Here is a 15,344-nt window from a genome sequence, read left to right on the forward strand (position 1 = left end):
ATTTTGTCTTGAGTGTTCAGAAATACGTTGCTTAACTTAATCAGTCTCAAATATTATTGAACCTGTCTATTAAGCTTCTAATAAGTGCTAAACCTGAAATCCTATGCTTTTAGAAGTGAACAGTCAATAATAAACTATTGTAGAATGTTTTTTATTTCTTAATAAAAGCGTTGAATGAATGTGATTTTATTTGATACTGTACATAATGATAGTGGATGTTGTTAAACTTTTCCCCCCTTCCATTCACATACACATTGCTTATCTACAAGCAAGCTGGTCTGTTGCTGCCAAATATATTCACAAGTAATAACTTAAATCCTAATGTTGTTTGCAACAAAATGAGTTTAATTTAAAGACCATGCACTCACGGATCACCTCTTAATACTAACTGTCAATCCTTTTTTGCTATTTCCTTGCAGTTGTAAGGAAAATGGTGGTCAAAGAGATTGAATAAAACTCACATACCTGTCAGTGATAGGCAAAGCGGTCTAAGACATAATAGTAAACTCTGCAATGGTTTGCAGTTCTGCAGTTCTCGGATTTTTTTTGATAAATGTCTCAACTTTTATTATGGTAAAATTTAGGCTTTTTAAAAGTAGCTTGCAATCATGGGAAAACTAAATTATTTTGGTACTTATGAATAGAATTTAAACAACATTAGATATTGCATTCATACGTCCCTATCTGAATATTATTTCAAAGAACATATTTGGAAATAGAAATACTATTGACATACATTTTACATATCTGACAACATTTTGTTTCTTTCCTAATCTATAATCGGTCAACATTTTAGCAGTACTTAAATAGCAATGCTGGTTTAAGAGAAGATCCTGATAGAATTATTTTACTTTGTTTCTATCTGCAATCAGATGTTTTCTGTATTTCTTAAGTATATAAATAAAAACAAAACATTGCCATAGAAAAGCAGCACCGTTTAGCCTCAGCCTTCCAAGCCTTTTGGAAATATGGAATTATAGGAAGTTTCTCCCTAGCTATTCTTAACTCTTACTGGTTGAATCAGACAGTTCTGAAGATAGCTACATGATAACCCATATCCACATGATAAGTCATGGATCAGTATCAACACCTTAAGTTTTACCTAGAATTTAATCAGTATAAGTGCAATACAATTACTATTAAATGAGCTCTGATGTGAGCACTAGCAAACACATTCTTTTAAATCCCTGCAGTTTTCTTGGCAAGATTTTTTAAAAGTGGTTTGTCATTGCCGCCTTCCTGGAGTTGAAAAAGTGACTGGACCAAGGCCACTCAGCTGGTATAAGGTGGCACAAAGTCCTCCAGTTTCTACTCTGGTGCTTTAACCACCACACTAAACTGGCTGTAGCAAACACGTAGACCACCACATTTTTGAACATTTGCCGTTTCCAAGTAGACATTAAGGACAGCCCTTGAAGCACAATAGTCAAGGCAGATGGTGATCATGGCATGAGTACTGTAGCTAAGTACCCTTGCCAAAGGTACAGCCACAGTTAGTATGTCAGCTGAAGCTAGGCATAGGGTCCTCTAGTTACAGCTAGATGTAGCAAGAACTGTGAATCCAGGAGAACCCCTGAGTAACAAATCTTCCTTTCTAATCCTTTCTAATTTAAGCCTGATTGTGGGGAAATCTGAAACTTTTTTACTTAATGTGAAATGAAAAATGAATATATTAAGTCAATATCAATTTTTTGTTCTAAATGGCATGGGTTCTTATCCCCAGATAAAAGCTTGCAATATTAGCAGAGAAGAAAATAGCATTTAATAGTAGGGGAAAAGTCTGAGTAAGATTCATTTCCTAACTTTAAATTAGAAGTAGTTTAAGCAACCACAATTAGCACTGGCAACTTGGTCATTATGCAGAGTAATTGCTAAGTAATATCACACCTGTGCTAATGAACTTCAGCTTTCCTTTGCTTTACAGACTTTATAGGAAATAAATAAGTGCAAGGACAGATTTCAAAGTTAATTTTTCATAACTGTTGTAACTGCAAACCATAGCTAAACAAGGCAACTGTTGAATGAGGACTGCCTATATATTCTGCAACTGCCTATCATAGAAAACAGAATGCTATGATCAAAAAGATATGTATTTGTATTAAAGATTTTAATAATTGTTCTGCTATTTTCATTGTTTCGGAAATTTCTTTTCAGCCTCTAGAATTGCTTTGTGAGAAATCAATTGGAACAGCCAATCGGCCCATGGGAGCTGGTGAGGCACTGAGAAGAGTTCTTGAATGCCTTGCATCCGGAATAGTTATGCCAGGTTAGATGGTCCTTGGCTGTTGAGAATTTCAATGGATATTTGTTCTCTTAACTAGTACAAGTTAGAGTTGGTCATCTGTTTCATTTAAAATTCTGTATTTAGGATGTAATGATATATTGAGTAGATGTTCTTTGGACCCACTATTTCCGATTCCATTTTGGAACATTTTTATACATCAGCAAGCTTGCCACATCGTTGGGCTTAATGGTCTGCAATTTAGAGTAGATCAGATTATCAACCATACTTACAGTATTGAGTGTTAGGTAATACTAAGGGAATATTCAGGTTTACATAGAGATCCTAGGATAATTCTCTGCATATCTTCCTTGTTTCCTGCCTTCAGATGGTTCTGGTATTTATGATCCTTGTGAAAAAGAAGCCACTGATGCTATTGGGCATCTAGACAGACAACAAAGGGAAGATATCACACAGAGTGCTCAGGTATAGTTTTGATTACAGATGTTACAAAACCGCAATGAGTTCTTACTGGTAGCTAGTAACTTCCATGAGGCTGACTTTATTAGAAAAGGGTCCTATTTCACTAATATAGGAGGCTTTTATTGATTGCCAGAAATAAGGTATCAGGTTTTTAACTCTTTAAATTCTAGAGTACTTCATTATGATTTTTTTAGAAGATGTTTATATGAAATACTGGGACTGGGTGTTGTTTTAATAGATGCTGTAATAGAGAGACTTCTCCATAACATCCATTATATCTTTCTAGCATGCTCTAAGGCTTGCTGCTTTTGGCCAGCTTCACAAAGTCTTGGGGATGGATCCTTTGCCATCAAAGATGCCCAAGAAACCCAAAAACGAAAATCCAGTTGACTATACTGGTATGTTTTGAAACTTGCGAACTTTATTTCTCAGAGATTTTATTGGCCAGTGTACTGAAATTTTGAAATTTTTATTGTAATTACCAGTCCAGATCCCCCCGAGCACAACATATGCCATTGCTCCTTTAAAACGTCCTATGGAAGAAGATGGAGAGGAGAAATCTCCAAGCAAAAAGAAAAAGAAGATTCAGAAAAAAGGTATTGAGTTGGCAAGAGGTAGGTTTGCTTAGTATTTAGGTGTTCACTAAGATGGTTATTTTGGTTGCAGCATTATATGCAACTAGATGAATAGTAAAAAGTTCTCAAATTGACGGGCTTTATGCTTTTGCTTGATAGCAATAAAGACTGCATTTAGCAGTTGGCAATAATAATGCATAGGCACTCATATGAAGATATAATCTAAAAATAATTTCTTTTCTTCAGAGGAAAAGTCAGATCCTCCACAAGCTATGAATGCTCTTATGAAGCTGAATCAGCTAAAACCTGGACTTCAATATAAACTAGTATCTCAGACAGGTCCAGTTCATGCTCCTATATTTACTATGTCTGTGGAAGTTGATGGCATTACTTATGAAGCTTCAGGACCTTCCAAAAAAACAGCCAAATTGCATGTTGCAGTCAAGGTAAAGAGTAATTGTAATAAGTGCCTTTGCTTTTAAACATCGCTTAATTTATTCTCAGAAAATGAACTGCTATCTGCTTATTTGTTTGATTTCTTATCCCAGCTTTATTTTTGGCAACTTGGGTGCATACATACTTTACATATTTCCTGTTCCCGTTTTCTTTGGAGTAGGAAAAAGTGATTGCTCCATATCACCCAGTCAGCTTTTATGTCTAAGGGAGGACATAGTCTCCTTGTTCTAGCAGAGCAACTTAGCCACTTGATCATTCTGGCTCTCAAAGATCACAAAAAACATAACAAATTTTCTAAGAAGCCAAAATTAAAAACGTGTTTTGTGTGTCTGTCTGTGTATCCAGTATATGATTGTGTTTACTATGATTTGGCATTAGCTGAATTAACAAACTGGTTCCAATTTGGGTCTTGCCTGTTGTGTATTCTGTAAAAGGAGCCTTTTTAGAATCCCTGTAACTTTTGCTATTAAATTGAATTAATTTTATTGGAAGTGATTACAGTAGTCCTCGATTTATGTTCAATTAGTGACTGTTTGAAGTTACATCACTAAAAAAGTGACTCACAACATTTTTCACACAAGCGTTGTAACGTCCTCTTGGTCACAATCAAAATTCAGATACCGTGTTTCCCCGAAAATACAACCTGTCCTGAAACTAAAGCCTTGCCGCATTTTTCGCTTGGGCAAAAATATAAGCCCACCCCCGAAAATAAACCCCCTGGACAACCCCCCCCCCTCCAGCCAGGCAGAGCTCCGCTCACCGACATAGCGGTATCCTGAAGCCAAGCCGCAGGAGCTGGGGAGAGGCGCTTACATTGCTTGGCGCCTTCGGGATACCGTTAGGTTTGGGAGTGGCGTTCTGCCTTGCTGGAGTGGGGAGTTGCAAGGCGGCTGCTCCCTTGCCTCAACATGTCCAGGCCCAGCTCTGGCTGCTGGAAAACTTCCAGCAGCCAGCCCACAACCACAGAGCACACTCCTAGAGCGGCCGCCGAGTTTGGGAGTTTGGAACCGGAGAAGACATTATGCTTGGAGCCCCGCAGCGGCAGCGGCTACAGGAAGAGCTGGGCCCAGACATTTTGAGGCTAGGATTCATGCCTGCTGGGGGCGGAACAGGCGCTCACGCAACCCCCTTCTCCAGTATCCCGAATGTGCCAAGCCGCGGGAGCTGGGGAGCGGGCAGAGCGGCACGTGCCTTGGCGCTTTAGGGATACCCCCTAGGTCAGTGAATGGCGCTCTGCCCGGCTGGAGAGAGGGTTTGCTGGGCGGTTGCTCATGAGTTCGGTCACCTCATGGCTGCTTCGCCCCTGAGGCTGTGCCCGGCTCTTCGGGAGCCAGTTCGCAAGGGAGCAACTGCCCGGCAACCCCAAAACAATAAGCCCTCCCCTATAATAAGCCCAAGGCCATATTTTGTAAGTAAAAAGAAAATAAGACCCTGTCGTATTTTCGGGGAAACACGATACAATTGACTCATATTTATGATGTTTGCAGTGGCCAGGGGTCAGGTTACCACCTAACTTTGACAAGCAAAGTCAATGGGGAAGCCAAATTCACTTAATGTTACTCCCTGAAACTTTGGGCTCAGTTGTGGTCATAAGTCGAGGACTATCTGTATACTAAGCATTTAATTCAGTGGTCGCCAATATTTCTGGTTTTGCGGACCTACGCGGGGAGGGGGGGCTCTGCACAAGCCCCTGCAGCTCCATTTACATGAGCAGCAAACACATGCGCTTTGCCCTTGCACAAGTGAAGCTTCACAAGCACGCATTTGCCTGCTGCTCGCACAAGTGGAGCTGCACATGTGCACTTCCCAGCCATTTCCGCAGCTTGGTTCTGAATGGGCCATAGTTACTGTGCCGTAACCCAGGGGTTGGGAACCCCTGATTTAATTTACTTTCAGTAAAATTTAAATATAAATTAAATCAGACTTTTTTATTTGTTCCCTTCAACATCAATTTGCCACTAAATATGGCTGGGGTCCTTCAACTCTTAAAGTCAAGTGCTGAACAGCCAACAAATGAAAGATGGATTACATCTGTTTGTAAGTGAGTGTGGGCTGTTCTTTCAAGATAGGCAATAGGATTGTTTAAAGTTGATAAGCCGTATAATAGAACAATTATAGTTAATTTCTTGTTTTAGGTTCTGCAAGACATGGGACTGCCTACAGGTGTGGAAGGCAAAGAGAGAGGCGATGAATCAGCAGAAGAAACTGATCAGAAACCAGTTGCAATTGCTGTTCCTCCTGTAGTGGAAATTATTTGTACTCCTAATGCTGCTTCTCCTTCAGAGCAAACAGAGGTGAACATGACTTAGTATGCTGTTAGGTGCTTCATATCTAAGCGTTACGTATCTACTTCCTTTTATAAATTTTAAAACTATTATCTTTTTATATGCTTTGCTTCATTACACTTAGCTCTCCTATCACTAACATTTCTAAGGATGTTCCCCATAGAATCTTATTTTCTAGAAAACACCTTTCTGTGAAGTGTTCTATGGTCTGTTTAAGGAAATAATTGCTAAACTATGTTATCACTGTTCAAATCTTAGTGATAACACTGCGCCTGTTAGTTTCTGTCCAGAACATGTTGCCATGCATTGAAGATATTTCTAACAAACTGGCTGAAAAGCCAATAGGACTTTGCTGGCTTATTTAGATACTTCATAAATTTTGGGCTAGAATAATGTAAGTAATTGGTTTGGTGTGCACTTACCTTTCTTTAACTTGCAAGTTATATTATTTAAATATTGGAGGAAATATTAGTGCTTTTTAACATTTAATTAGACATATTTTCATTGTGATGTTTTTACTTAGAATGTGAAACAGCAGGGGCCCATACTGACCAAGCATGGGAAAAATCCAGTTATGGAACTCAATGAGAAACGGCGTGGCTTAAAATATGAGCTGATTTCAGAAACTGGTGGCAGTCATGACAAACGGTTTGTGATGGAGGTGAGATGACTTGGTTCACAGAACTGTATTCATAATTGCTGTTATGTTTTGTCAAAGTTGTAGTTCTATTCCTGAAATCATTTCTCATTTCGAAGGTTGAGGTTGATGGCCAGAAGTTCCAAGGAGCTGGTTCAAATAAAAAGGTGGCAAAAGCTTATGCTGCACTGGCTGCATTAGAAAAGCTTTTTCCAGATGCCCCCCTTCCAATGGAGCAGAAGAAGAAAAGAGCCCCTATGCCAGCACGAGGTGGACCCAAGTTTCCTGTAAAGGTAGGCATATGCAGTACATTTTATGATTATATTGGAAATAACCCTTGCATTTCTTTAAAAACTGTGGCTTCAAAATTTGATAGATATTTTAAAGCACACTTGAATATGCAGTTTTCGGTTGTTTTAAGTGGCCAGAGCCAGGAATAAACATTTTCTTACATTTTTCTGATTTCAACAGCATAATCCAGGCTATGGTATGGCAGGACCTATGCATGCTGAAGTACCTCCTCCTCCTCCTCCAAACATGAGGGGCCGGGGCAGAGGAGGAAATATCCGGGGCCGGGGCCGGGGCCGAGGTGGATTTGGTAGTGCCAATCATGGAGGTTATATAAATGCTGGTGAGTTGCATTCCTTTTATTTACCACTATGACATTTAGAAACAATATTATGTTGCCTTAATTTACCTTTGAAATGTTATATCTTAAGTTTGAGCTTATTCTATTTGTAACATTTGGAATTTGGCTACTCCATTTGGAGTGGGTGAAATGTTGCTGGGTTTGAGAAATATTGGCTAGACTACGTTCTCTAGAATCCACTTTGTGTGCTTCAAAATATTTAGATAGTGTGCAAGCATAACAACTTAATTCATTTAACATACTTCCAGTTGTATAATGATGTTGGTATTTTTCTAGGGGCTGGATATGGAAGTTATGGCTATGGTGGCAACTCTGCAACAGCAGGCTATAGTAAGTGTTTAATGGGGGGAAATAGACAACACTCTAGGATAACAAACAGTATTATTTTGCATAATGAAATGACCTAATATCTCTTTAAAGTTGATTTTAAATTTCTCTGCTTTAAACCAAGTGAAGCAATAAAGCAATACACCATTTTTAAAAAAAACAGTTCTCCCTAAAATACACAATTTTGCTTTGAAAAGCCTTTGATGGGGAGGGAGGATGACGGGAGCAGAGAAATAAAAAATAATTTTTTAAAATGTGGCACATTTTGCCATTTTCAAAAATTCTAATTTTTTTTCCTCTGCTCTGTCTCCCCCTTTTGTAGGTGACTTTTTCACAGACTGCTACGGCTATCATGATTTTGGGTCTTCCTAGATCATCTAAAAGTATTGCACATAAAACAACTTTTTACTCCAATTTTCTCAAACTCCAAAACCAATGTGTTCGTGCTGTGTCCCTGTGCTTCATTGGGTTTCTCAACAGTGGCTTTTCACCGCAGCTTTCTGAAACTTAGCCTACAAACAGTGGCAGTTTTAATTGTGACTTGCCTTTGATCATATCGATGTACACTATTGGGGAACAAAGGTTCAAGGAATGTCTGTGCATTGTGCACAATAAGAGCCAACTCTGTTCTGCTTACAAGCAAAAGGCCTTTGTTTTGCTTTTTATGGAAGGCATTTTAGTTTAACAGAACTTGCAAAAATATGTTACCTTTTTGTCTTAAATTTTCAGGAGATTTTGTACAGATTTTAGTCCCAAAAAGTGGGTAAATGCTTGTAATAAGGCAAAATTCCTTTTAATAATTCTTAAACTAAGCAGCCTAAATTTTGAGCATGCATATTCTTGACTTATATTGTGCTGATTTTAATCTCTACATCCATTGGTTTCTTGCATTAATGAAAGTCTGAGACTTATTGGGTTGTATTATCTTTAACATGTCAGTGGCTTGGTTAACTGCAGTGGGTTTTTTGCAGTTTTTATAAGATGTGGCTCTTTTTTCTTGTTCTCCGATACATGTCCCTAGAAGATAAATGTAGTATCTATAAGACATGAAAACTACTGAACATTGAAAGGCACAGGGAATAAAGTAGTTACTAATGTTTTTAATAAATGGATTGTTTAGTTCTCTTTGCTTTAGTAGTCATATTAAATGTGCTCAGTCTGATTGTTGTTATTGTTTAACAATGTTAAACGTACTAAATTAGTAATTAAATAAGTGGAAATGCAGTGGAGATATGAATTTGAAAAAAGGCTCTAAACATAAAAATGACATTTGGTATCAATTTAAAAGCAAAACTAAGTTTAAAAAAATCATACTTAAATGCTGTTATTCTAGAAGAAGCAGTTGTTCTTAATGTGTGTTAGGAATAATTTGGATTAAGAAGTAAAATTACTCGAAGTAACCAGGTTTATGTTTCTTTGTACATGACCTCTTGCTGAACCACAACTGTGAGTTCACTTATAATTTTCCCCACTTTTTAAGCATGTAACTTTGTGTTTTTATAAAGAATAATAATTGATAACTTGTATGCTAATTATGGGTCAGAATTGAGATAGTGTTTTATGTTCATTTAACAAAAAAAAATCTGGTTATACATGACTTGAGACATAAACTTCAAATTGAATTCTAAGTAGAGAGCCAAATCCTTTAAAATGAAATTTTAATGAAATTAAATGAAATTTTCCCCATGGACAAAATGAGCATGCAATGGCTCAGAAATGGACATTTTTAATTTTTTTCGGGTTTTGATCAGGGCACAATCTAGAGCACCAATGTCAAACTCACTGTCACGTTGCTGTCATTTCACATTGTTTTTCCCATTCACGGAGTTGGGGTGGGTGTGGTTTGTGCATCTGACCTGCAGGCTGCCCATTTGACAGTTCTGATCTAGAGGAATCTTATGGGAAAGGCTGGAACATCCAAGTCCTTTCCTCTATATAGCTTGTGCTCTAAGCCCACCTACCAATCATTCTGTTCATTCCTTTCCGTTACTTTTGTATATTTCTCCTTGTGTATTACTTCCCATTAGTGGCTTTGACTTTGCTTTGCTCTCGCCACACACCAAGAATGCATGTGTTTCTGCCTGTACAATGCAGAGAACGTTTTGTGCAGAGTATATATACTGTGCACATTGTTGTAAGTACTTTGATTTTGTTTCCAGCTGTCATCTCTATTCTGCATTCTATCACCAACTGAAACATATCCTGTATTTTTCGGAGTATAAGATGCACTCCCCCCCCCCCTTAAAAAGAGGCTGAAAAGTTGGGTGCGTCATATATTTCAAATGTAGTTTTTTCAAATATTTTTTTCAGCACTAATGAGGCGCTAAAGAGTGAAACAATCTTTTGAATGCTTTGCCTGCTTTTCTCATTGCTTCTCTCTCAGCTGTGCTTTAGAAGCTGTTTTTTATCCCCAACTAGGGGATAAAAAGTGCACATACGCAGGCTCAAAACCGGCAAACTAAGGACGCTAGCTAGATGAATACTTGGTAGGCAGAATTCCCCACTCCCCCTATTTTCCTCCCCCAAAACTAAGATGCGTCTTATACTCAAAAAATGCGGTAACTATTTAATCTAATATTTGGAATAATTTTTAATTCTAACGTGGGAAATTGCTATTTACAAAAGACTGACATTGTGCAAAATGCTATATTAGATTATTTTGAATTACATGCAGCTCAATATGGTGGGGCTAATTAATGTAATGTATAAATGATACATTGCAAAATTATTAGGCAAGTGAGTATTCTGACCATATCATTTTAATGTATATTTTCCACCTCTAAACTGTATAAACTTGAATGCTTATTGGATATAAGGATATCAGGTGATGTTTATTTCTGTAATGAGGGAGGGTGTGGTCTAAGAAATCAACACCCTATATTAAGGTGTCCATAAGTATTAGGCAGCTTCTTCTCGGGCAAAATAGGTCAAAAAAGAGATTTAACTGAGTATGAAAAGTCAAAAATTGTACAAAGTCTTTCAGAGGGATGCAATTTGAAATTGCTAAGATATTGGGGCATGATCACAGAACCATCAAACGTTTTGTTGCAAATAGTTAACAGGGTTGCAAGAAACATGTTGAGAACAACAGACACACATTAACTGCCAAAGGTTTGAGAAGAATCAGAATAAGATCACATTAGTTGAAATTCAAGACTGGACCATGAAATATCTGAAGACAGATTTTTCAAAGGTTTTAATGGACTGATTGATGAGATGAGAGTGATTCTTGGTGGAACAGATGAATGGACCCGTGGCTAGATCAGTAACGGGCACAGAGCTCCACTTCAACTTAGACACGAGCAAGGTGGAGATGAGGTCCTGGTATGGGCTGGTATTATAAAAAATGAGCTAGTTGGACCTTTTCGGGTTGAAGATGGACTCAAAATCAGTTTCCAAACGTACTGCCAGTTTTTAAAATACACTTTCTTCCAGCAGTGGTACAGGAAGAAGTGTGCATCTTTCAAAAAGACAATGATTTTTGTGCAGGACAATTCTCCCATCGCATGCATCGAAGTACTCCACTGTGTGTGGTTAGCCAATAAAGTCCTTAAAGACGAAAGAATGACATGGCCCCCTTCCTCACGTGACCCTATAGAGAACTTGTGGGCCCTTCTTAAAAGGGAGATTTACAGTGAAGGAAAACAGTTCAACCCTCTGAAGAGTGTCTGGCAGGCTGTAGTTGCTGCTGGACAAAAAGTTGATTTGTCAACAGGTCAAGAAACAGACTCCATGAATGGAAGACTTATGACTGTTATTGAAAAGAAGGATGGCTATATTGGTCACTTTTTAAAAAAAATGTCAGAAATGTTTGTCACTTTTTGAGTTGTTTATTATTCTCACTTTAGCAGATGAAAATAAACAAGTGAGAGGAAACAATTTTCATTTTTCATTTACTTGCATAATCTGCACACTAATAGTTTCCCAATAATTGTGCACACATAGATATTCCCCTAAGAAAGCCAAAACATCTTAAATATTGAAGTTTGAGATTTATTAACATTTTGGAGTGACTGAGAGCACTGTAGTCGTTCAATAATAAAAATAATCCTCAAAAAAAAAGCCTTGCCTAATAGTGCACATAGTGCACTATTTCGTTGCATTTCATGGCAGAACTATATACTGTCTTTACAATTGTCAACAGGAATTAGGACATTTTTGTTTTTTGTTTTATTTTGCAGAAGCCTAATTAATGTTCCTTAATTGAAAAGAGATCAGTACAGAACAATTTCACACTGTCATATTCATGATATGGTATATTGAACATGAGTATTGCCTTTGTTGTTGACCCTGCTCTCTTCTCTTTAGGCCAGTTTTACAGTAATGGTGGCCATTCGGGCAATACAGGAGGAGGTGGTGCTTCTGGCTATGGTTCCTATTATCAAGGTGGTGACTACAGCACTCCTGCTCCTCCTAAGCATGCTGGGAAAAAACAACAACATGGTGGACAGCAGAAACCTTCTTATGGCTCAGGGTATCAGTCCCATCAAGGCCAACAGCAACAATCATACAACCAAAACCAATATGGCAATTATGGTCCACCACAAGGCAAGCAGAAGGGTTATAACCAAGGCAACTATGCTTCTTACTCAAATTCCTACAGCTCACCTGGTGGCAGTGGCGGAGGATCAGACTACAATTATGAAAGTAAATTCAGTGAGTTTCTTGTGGATGGTGGGAGTTAAGAAATATTCAAATAGATATTGCATAAGCTTAGTTCTGGTTTATAGCAAATAAATATGCTTAAAGGCATAACAGAAAAGATGGGAATAGTTCAAAAAGTAATTACTGGTTTAAGCACCCCTACTGTGTTTCCCCGAAAATAAAAGACCCGGTCTTGTATTTTTTGGGTTCCAAAATAACCACTAGGGCTTATTTTTGAGGAAGCACGATTTCAGGGTGATCATGGCTGGGTGCCCCCGGCCTGGCGCATACATAAGAAGTGGCAAGCACACAGAGACCAATGGTATTTGCCGGTGGCAGCAGCAGCCCACTGGTCCATAGGCAGCCCATGCAGTGCAGGTGAGTTGATTCCCTGTCCAAACAACAGGCGGAGAGGGAAGGAGGCATGTGATCTGGATGGGCCATGGGAAAGCCGCAACCATCCTCTCTGGACTTGGTTTTTCCGTGGCCTGTGGGGCACATCCAGATCATGTGCTTCCCTCCCTCCTCTGGTTGCTGTTTGGACAGGGAATCAATTGTGCTGTGCAGGCTGTGCCTGCTGCCGGACACTGTTGGCTTGCATGCACTCGCTGCCTCCTGTGCTGGCCACGCCCTCTAGGTCTTATTTTTGGGGGAATGGTTGTGTACACAGGTAGTCCTCAACTGACAACTACAATTGAGCCCAAAATTTTTGTTCCTTTGTGAGACATTTGTTAAATGAATTTAGCCCCATTTTACTATCTTTCTTGCCACATTAGTTGAGTGAATCACTGCACTTGTTAAGTTAATAACATGGTTGTTAAGTAAATCTGGCTTTCCTATTGACTTTGCTCGTCAGAAGGTTTTAAAAGGTGATCACATGACCCTGGGAACTGTTATAAATATGAGCCAGTTGCAAACTTGAGTTTTGATCACATGACCATGGGGCTGCTGCAACAGCCATAAGTTTGAAAAATGGTGAGGTCACTTTTTAATGTTTTTGTAACTAACTTGTAAGTTGAGGACTTCCTGTAATTTTGGAAGTTGTCTAATATTGCAATGATCGGATAAAGAGCAATTTAAACTTGTGAAATAGCTGATATTGAGCTGAGAACTAGATGAAGTGATTTAGAATAATATTTTGAAAGTTTATTTTAAACAATTTGACAAATGTGGCAAGGCGATAGTCTTCCTTAAACTGGTTCACTCTTAAATCTCAAAATTGCTGGAATAAAGATCAACAAAATCTAGATAGCACCATTTGGAGAAAGGCAGAAGATGGCCTAAACAGAATAGAAGTAGTTCTTGACTTATGACAGATCCCCACAGGGTACTTACGATCCAGATTTGAAGTTCCAATTTGGGGGGGGGGGGCTGTGCAGTCATATCATCACATGACAGCAATTTATTATTTTCTGCTGGAAATCAGTGTTCATTTCCTGTTTCCGCAAAAAAATCCACCCATGCAGACAATGGGTTAATTTAATGCCTGCCATGTTTGTTTTATGACTACCGCATTTGCTTTACAGCCACCACAAAAATGTTAAATCAGATCAGTGAGTTTGATACCGCAACATACAACCATCATGTTATGATGGAAATTCTGGGCTCCATGCTAGTCATTCATCAAGAAATACCTATAATAGAAAAGTATTCATGCATTGCAGTTTCTGGCATCTAGGTGCAGAATAGTTTTTTTTGTTGAAGCTACTATGTTTTAGAGTCCTAAAACTCTAAAAAGCAGTCGCACAGAGAGAAGTGGTGAGCATCTTATATATAGAAAGTGGAGACAGCCAATCATATGTTCAAAGTAGTTTATATAGGGGACTTAATATGCTTTCTTTGATTGCAGATTATGGTAGTGGACGTGGAGGAGGAGGTGCAAACAGCTATGGTTCAGGAGGTGCTTCCTACAATGCTGGTGGTTATGGGGGAGGTGCTGGTGGAGGAGGAGCATCTTACCAAGGTAAGCAAGGTCAGTATAGAGTTAGGCATGCAAATACTTTTGTTAGTGAGACAAAATTTCCCCATAGATGTTGCATTGGCTCAATGGCCAACTGTTATCTGTGGTCAGTGTCAATACTCTTTGCATCCCTAACTCTTGATGAATGTAATCTATGAATGTAATGAATAAAACTCAAGAGGAAAGATATTTTTTTCAGCTCTAGGCATTAGAAAAAGAGGGAAGAGGAATGGGATGCTTTGAAAACATCAAAGCTTGAAGCTGAGGTCCTGTTCTCCAAATGTACATATATGCCAGAGCATTTAATCAAGGAGTGATAGTAAAATATTCTTAAGTGATCTGAAATAAAGCCTACATGTTGCAATGCATATGCCTGTTATGTTTAGTTCTGTGTCTAAATATTCTTATGCATAATAATTGGAAATAACTGAAGTAGCATTTACAGTGGTATATTAAAGTAACTTTCTATTTTTCTAGGTGGCTATTCTCAGTCAAATTATAATTCTCCAGCTTCAAATCAGAATTACAGTGGACCTCCCAATTCCTACCAATCTCCACAAGCTGGATATGGCAGAAATGACCACAGCATGAACTATCAGTATAGATAAACTAGTTTGTTTTTGATGGGTCTGTATCTTTGCTTCTCCTAAATTTGCATAACCTTTGAATATGAAGTTTTATTGCATCACAGTAAACATGTAAACCCTGTTTCCATGTTGCAGTGCTCTTCGTGATATCAGTCACTAATGGTTGAGTACATTGTGATTCCATAATTAGCTGTATTTTGGACATTTAATGGTGTATTTAATGGTTTGTTAGTTTGCCATTTCAGTTTTTTTGTCTAAATAGAATTTGAGTTCAACATCCCTCTTTTGTTTAAATTAAATTCAGATATTAACATACAGGATTGCTTTAAATGGATAAGGGATGTCTTCTGCTTTTGTGAAGTGAGTTTAAAAAGCTTTCTGTATTTTAATGCTTTAGTGTTTTTCAGTTTTATAAGTGATTTATTTTTAAATTTGTGGGAAAGAGTGGGTTTGTATGTCTGGGTCATTCAGACAGTTCCTGGATTATACTGAATGTAGACAAATAAACATAAACTCTTCA

General features: G+C 38.2%; 1 protein-coding gene across 11 annotated transcripts in view; it reads left to right on the forward strand.

Moving 5' to 3' along the window:
* Positions 1-15,344, forward strand: part of ILF3 (interleukin enhancer binding factor 3) — a 28,929-nt gene extending 13,585 nt beyond the window's left edge. For 2 of the 11 annotated variants that reach the window (XM_081947022.1, XM_081947025.1), the window contains exons 8-20: positions 2,155-2,266; positions 2,610-2,707; positions 2,991-3,102; positions 3,190-3,318; positions 3,526-3,725; positions 5,871-6,029; positions 6,544-6,681; positions 6,777-6,950; positions 7,129-7,288; positions 7,583-7,636; positions 11,942-12,289; positions 14,127-14,249; positions 14,715-15,344. In XM_081947022.1, the coding sequence (XP_081803148.1) occupies positions 2,155-2,266; positions 2,610-2,707; positions 2,991-3,102; positions 3,190-3,318; positions 3,526-3,725; positions 5,871-6,029; positions 6,544-6,681; positions 6,777-6,950; positions 7,129-7,288; positions 7,583-7,636; positions 11,942-12,289; positions 14,127-14,249; positions 14,715-14,845 (1,938 nt within the window). In that variant the 3' untranslated portion in view covers positions 14,846-15,344. Of the gene's footprint in view, positions 1-2,154; positions 2,267-2,609; positions 2,708-2,990; positions 3,103-3,189; positions 3,319-3,525; positions 3,726-5,870; positions 6,030-6,543; positions 6,682-6,776; positions 6,951-7,128; positions 7,289-7,582; positions 7,637-7,955; positions 8,764-11,941; positions 12,290-14,126; positions 14,250-14,714 lie in introns of those variants that run through there. The other 9 variants (XM_081947027.1, XM_081947031.1, XM_081947029.1 and 6 more) reach the window with 9 other exon arrangements.

This window comes from Natrix helvetica (genome assembly GCF_964273705.1).
Source record: "Natrix helvetica genome assembly, chromosome: 1".
In the NCBI taxonomy this organism is placed as follows: domain Eukaryota; kingdom Metazoa; phylum Chordata; class Lepidosauria; order Squamata; family Natricidae; genus Natrix; species Natrix helvetica.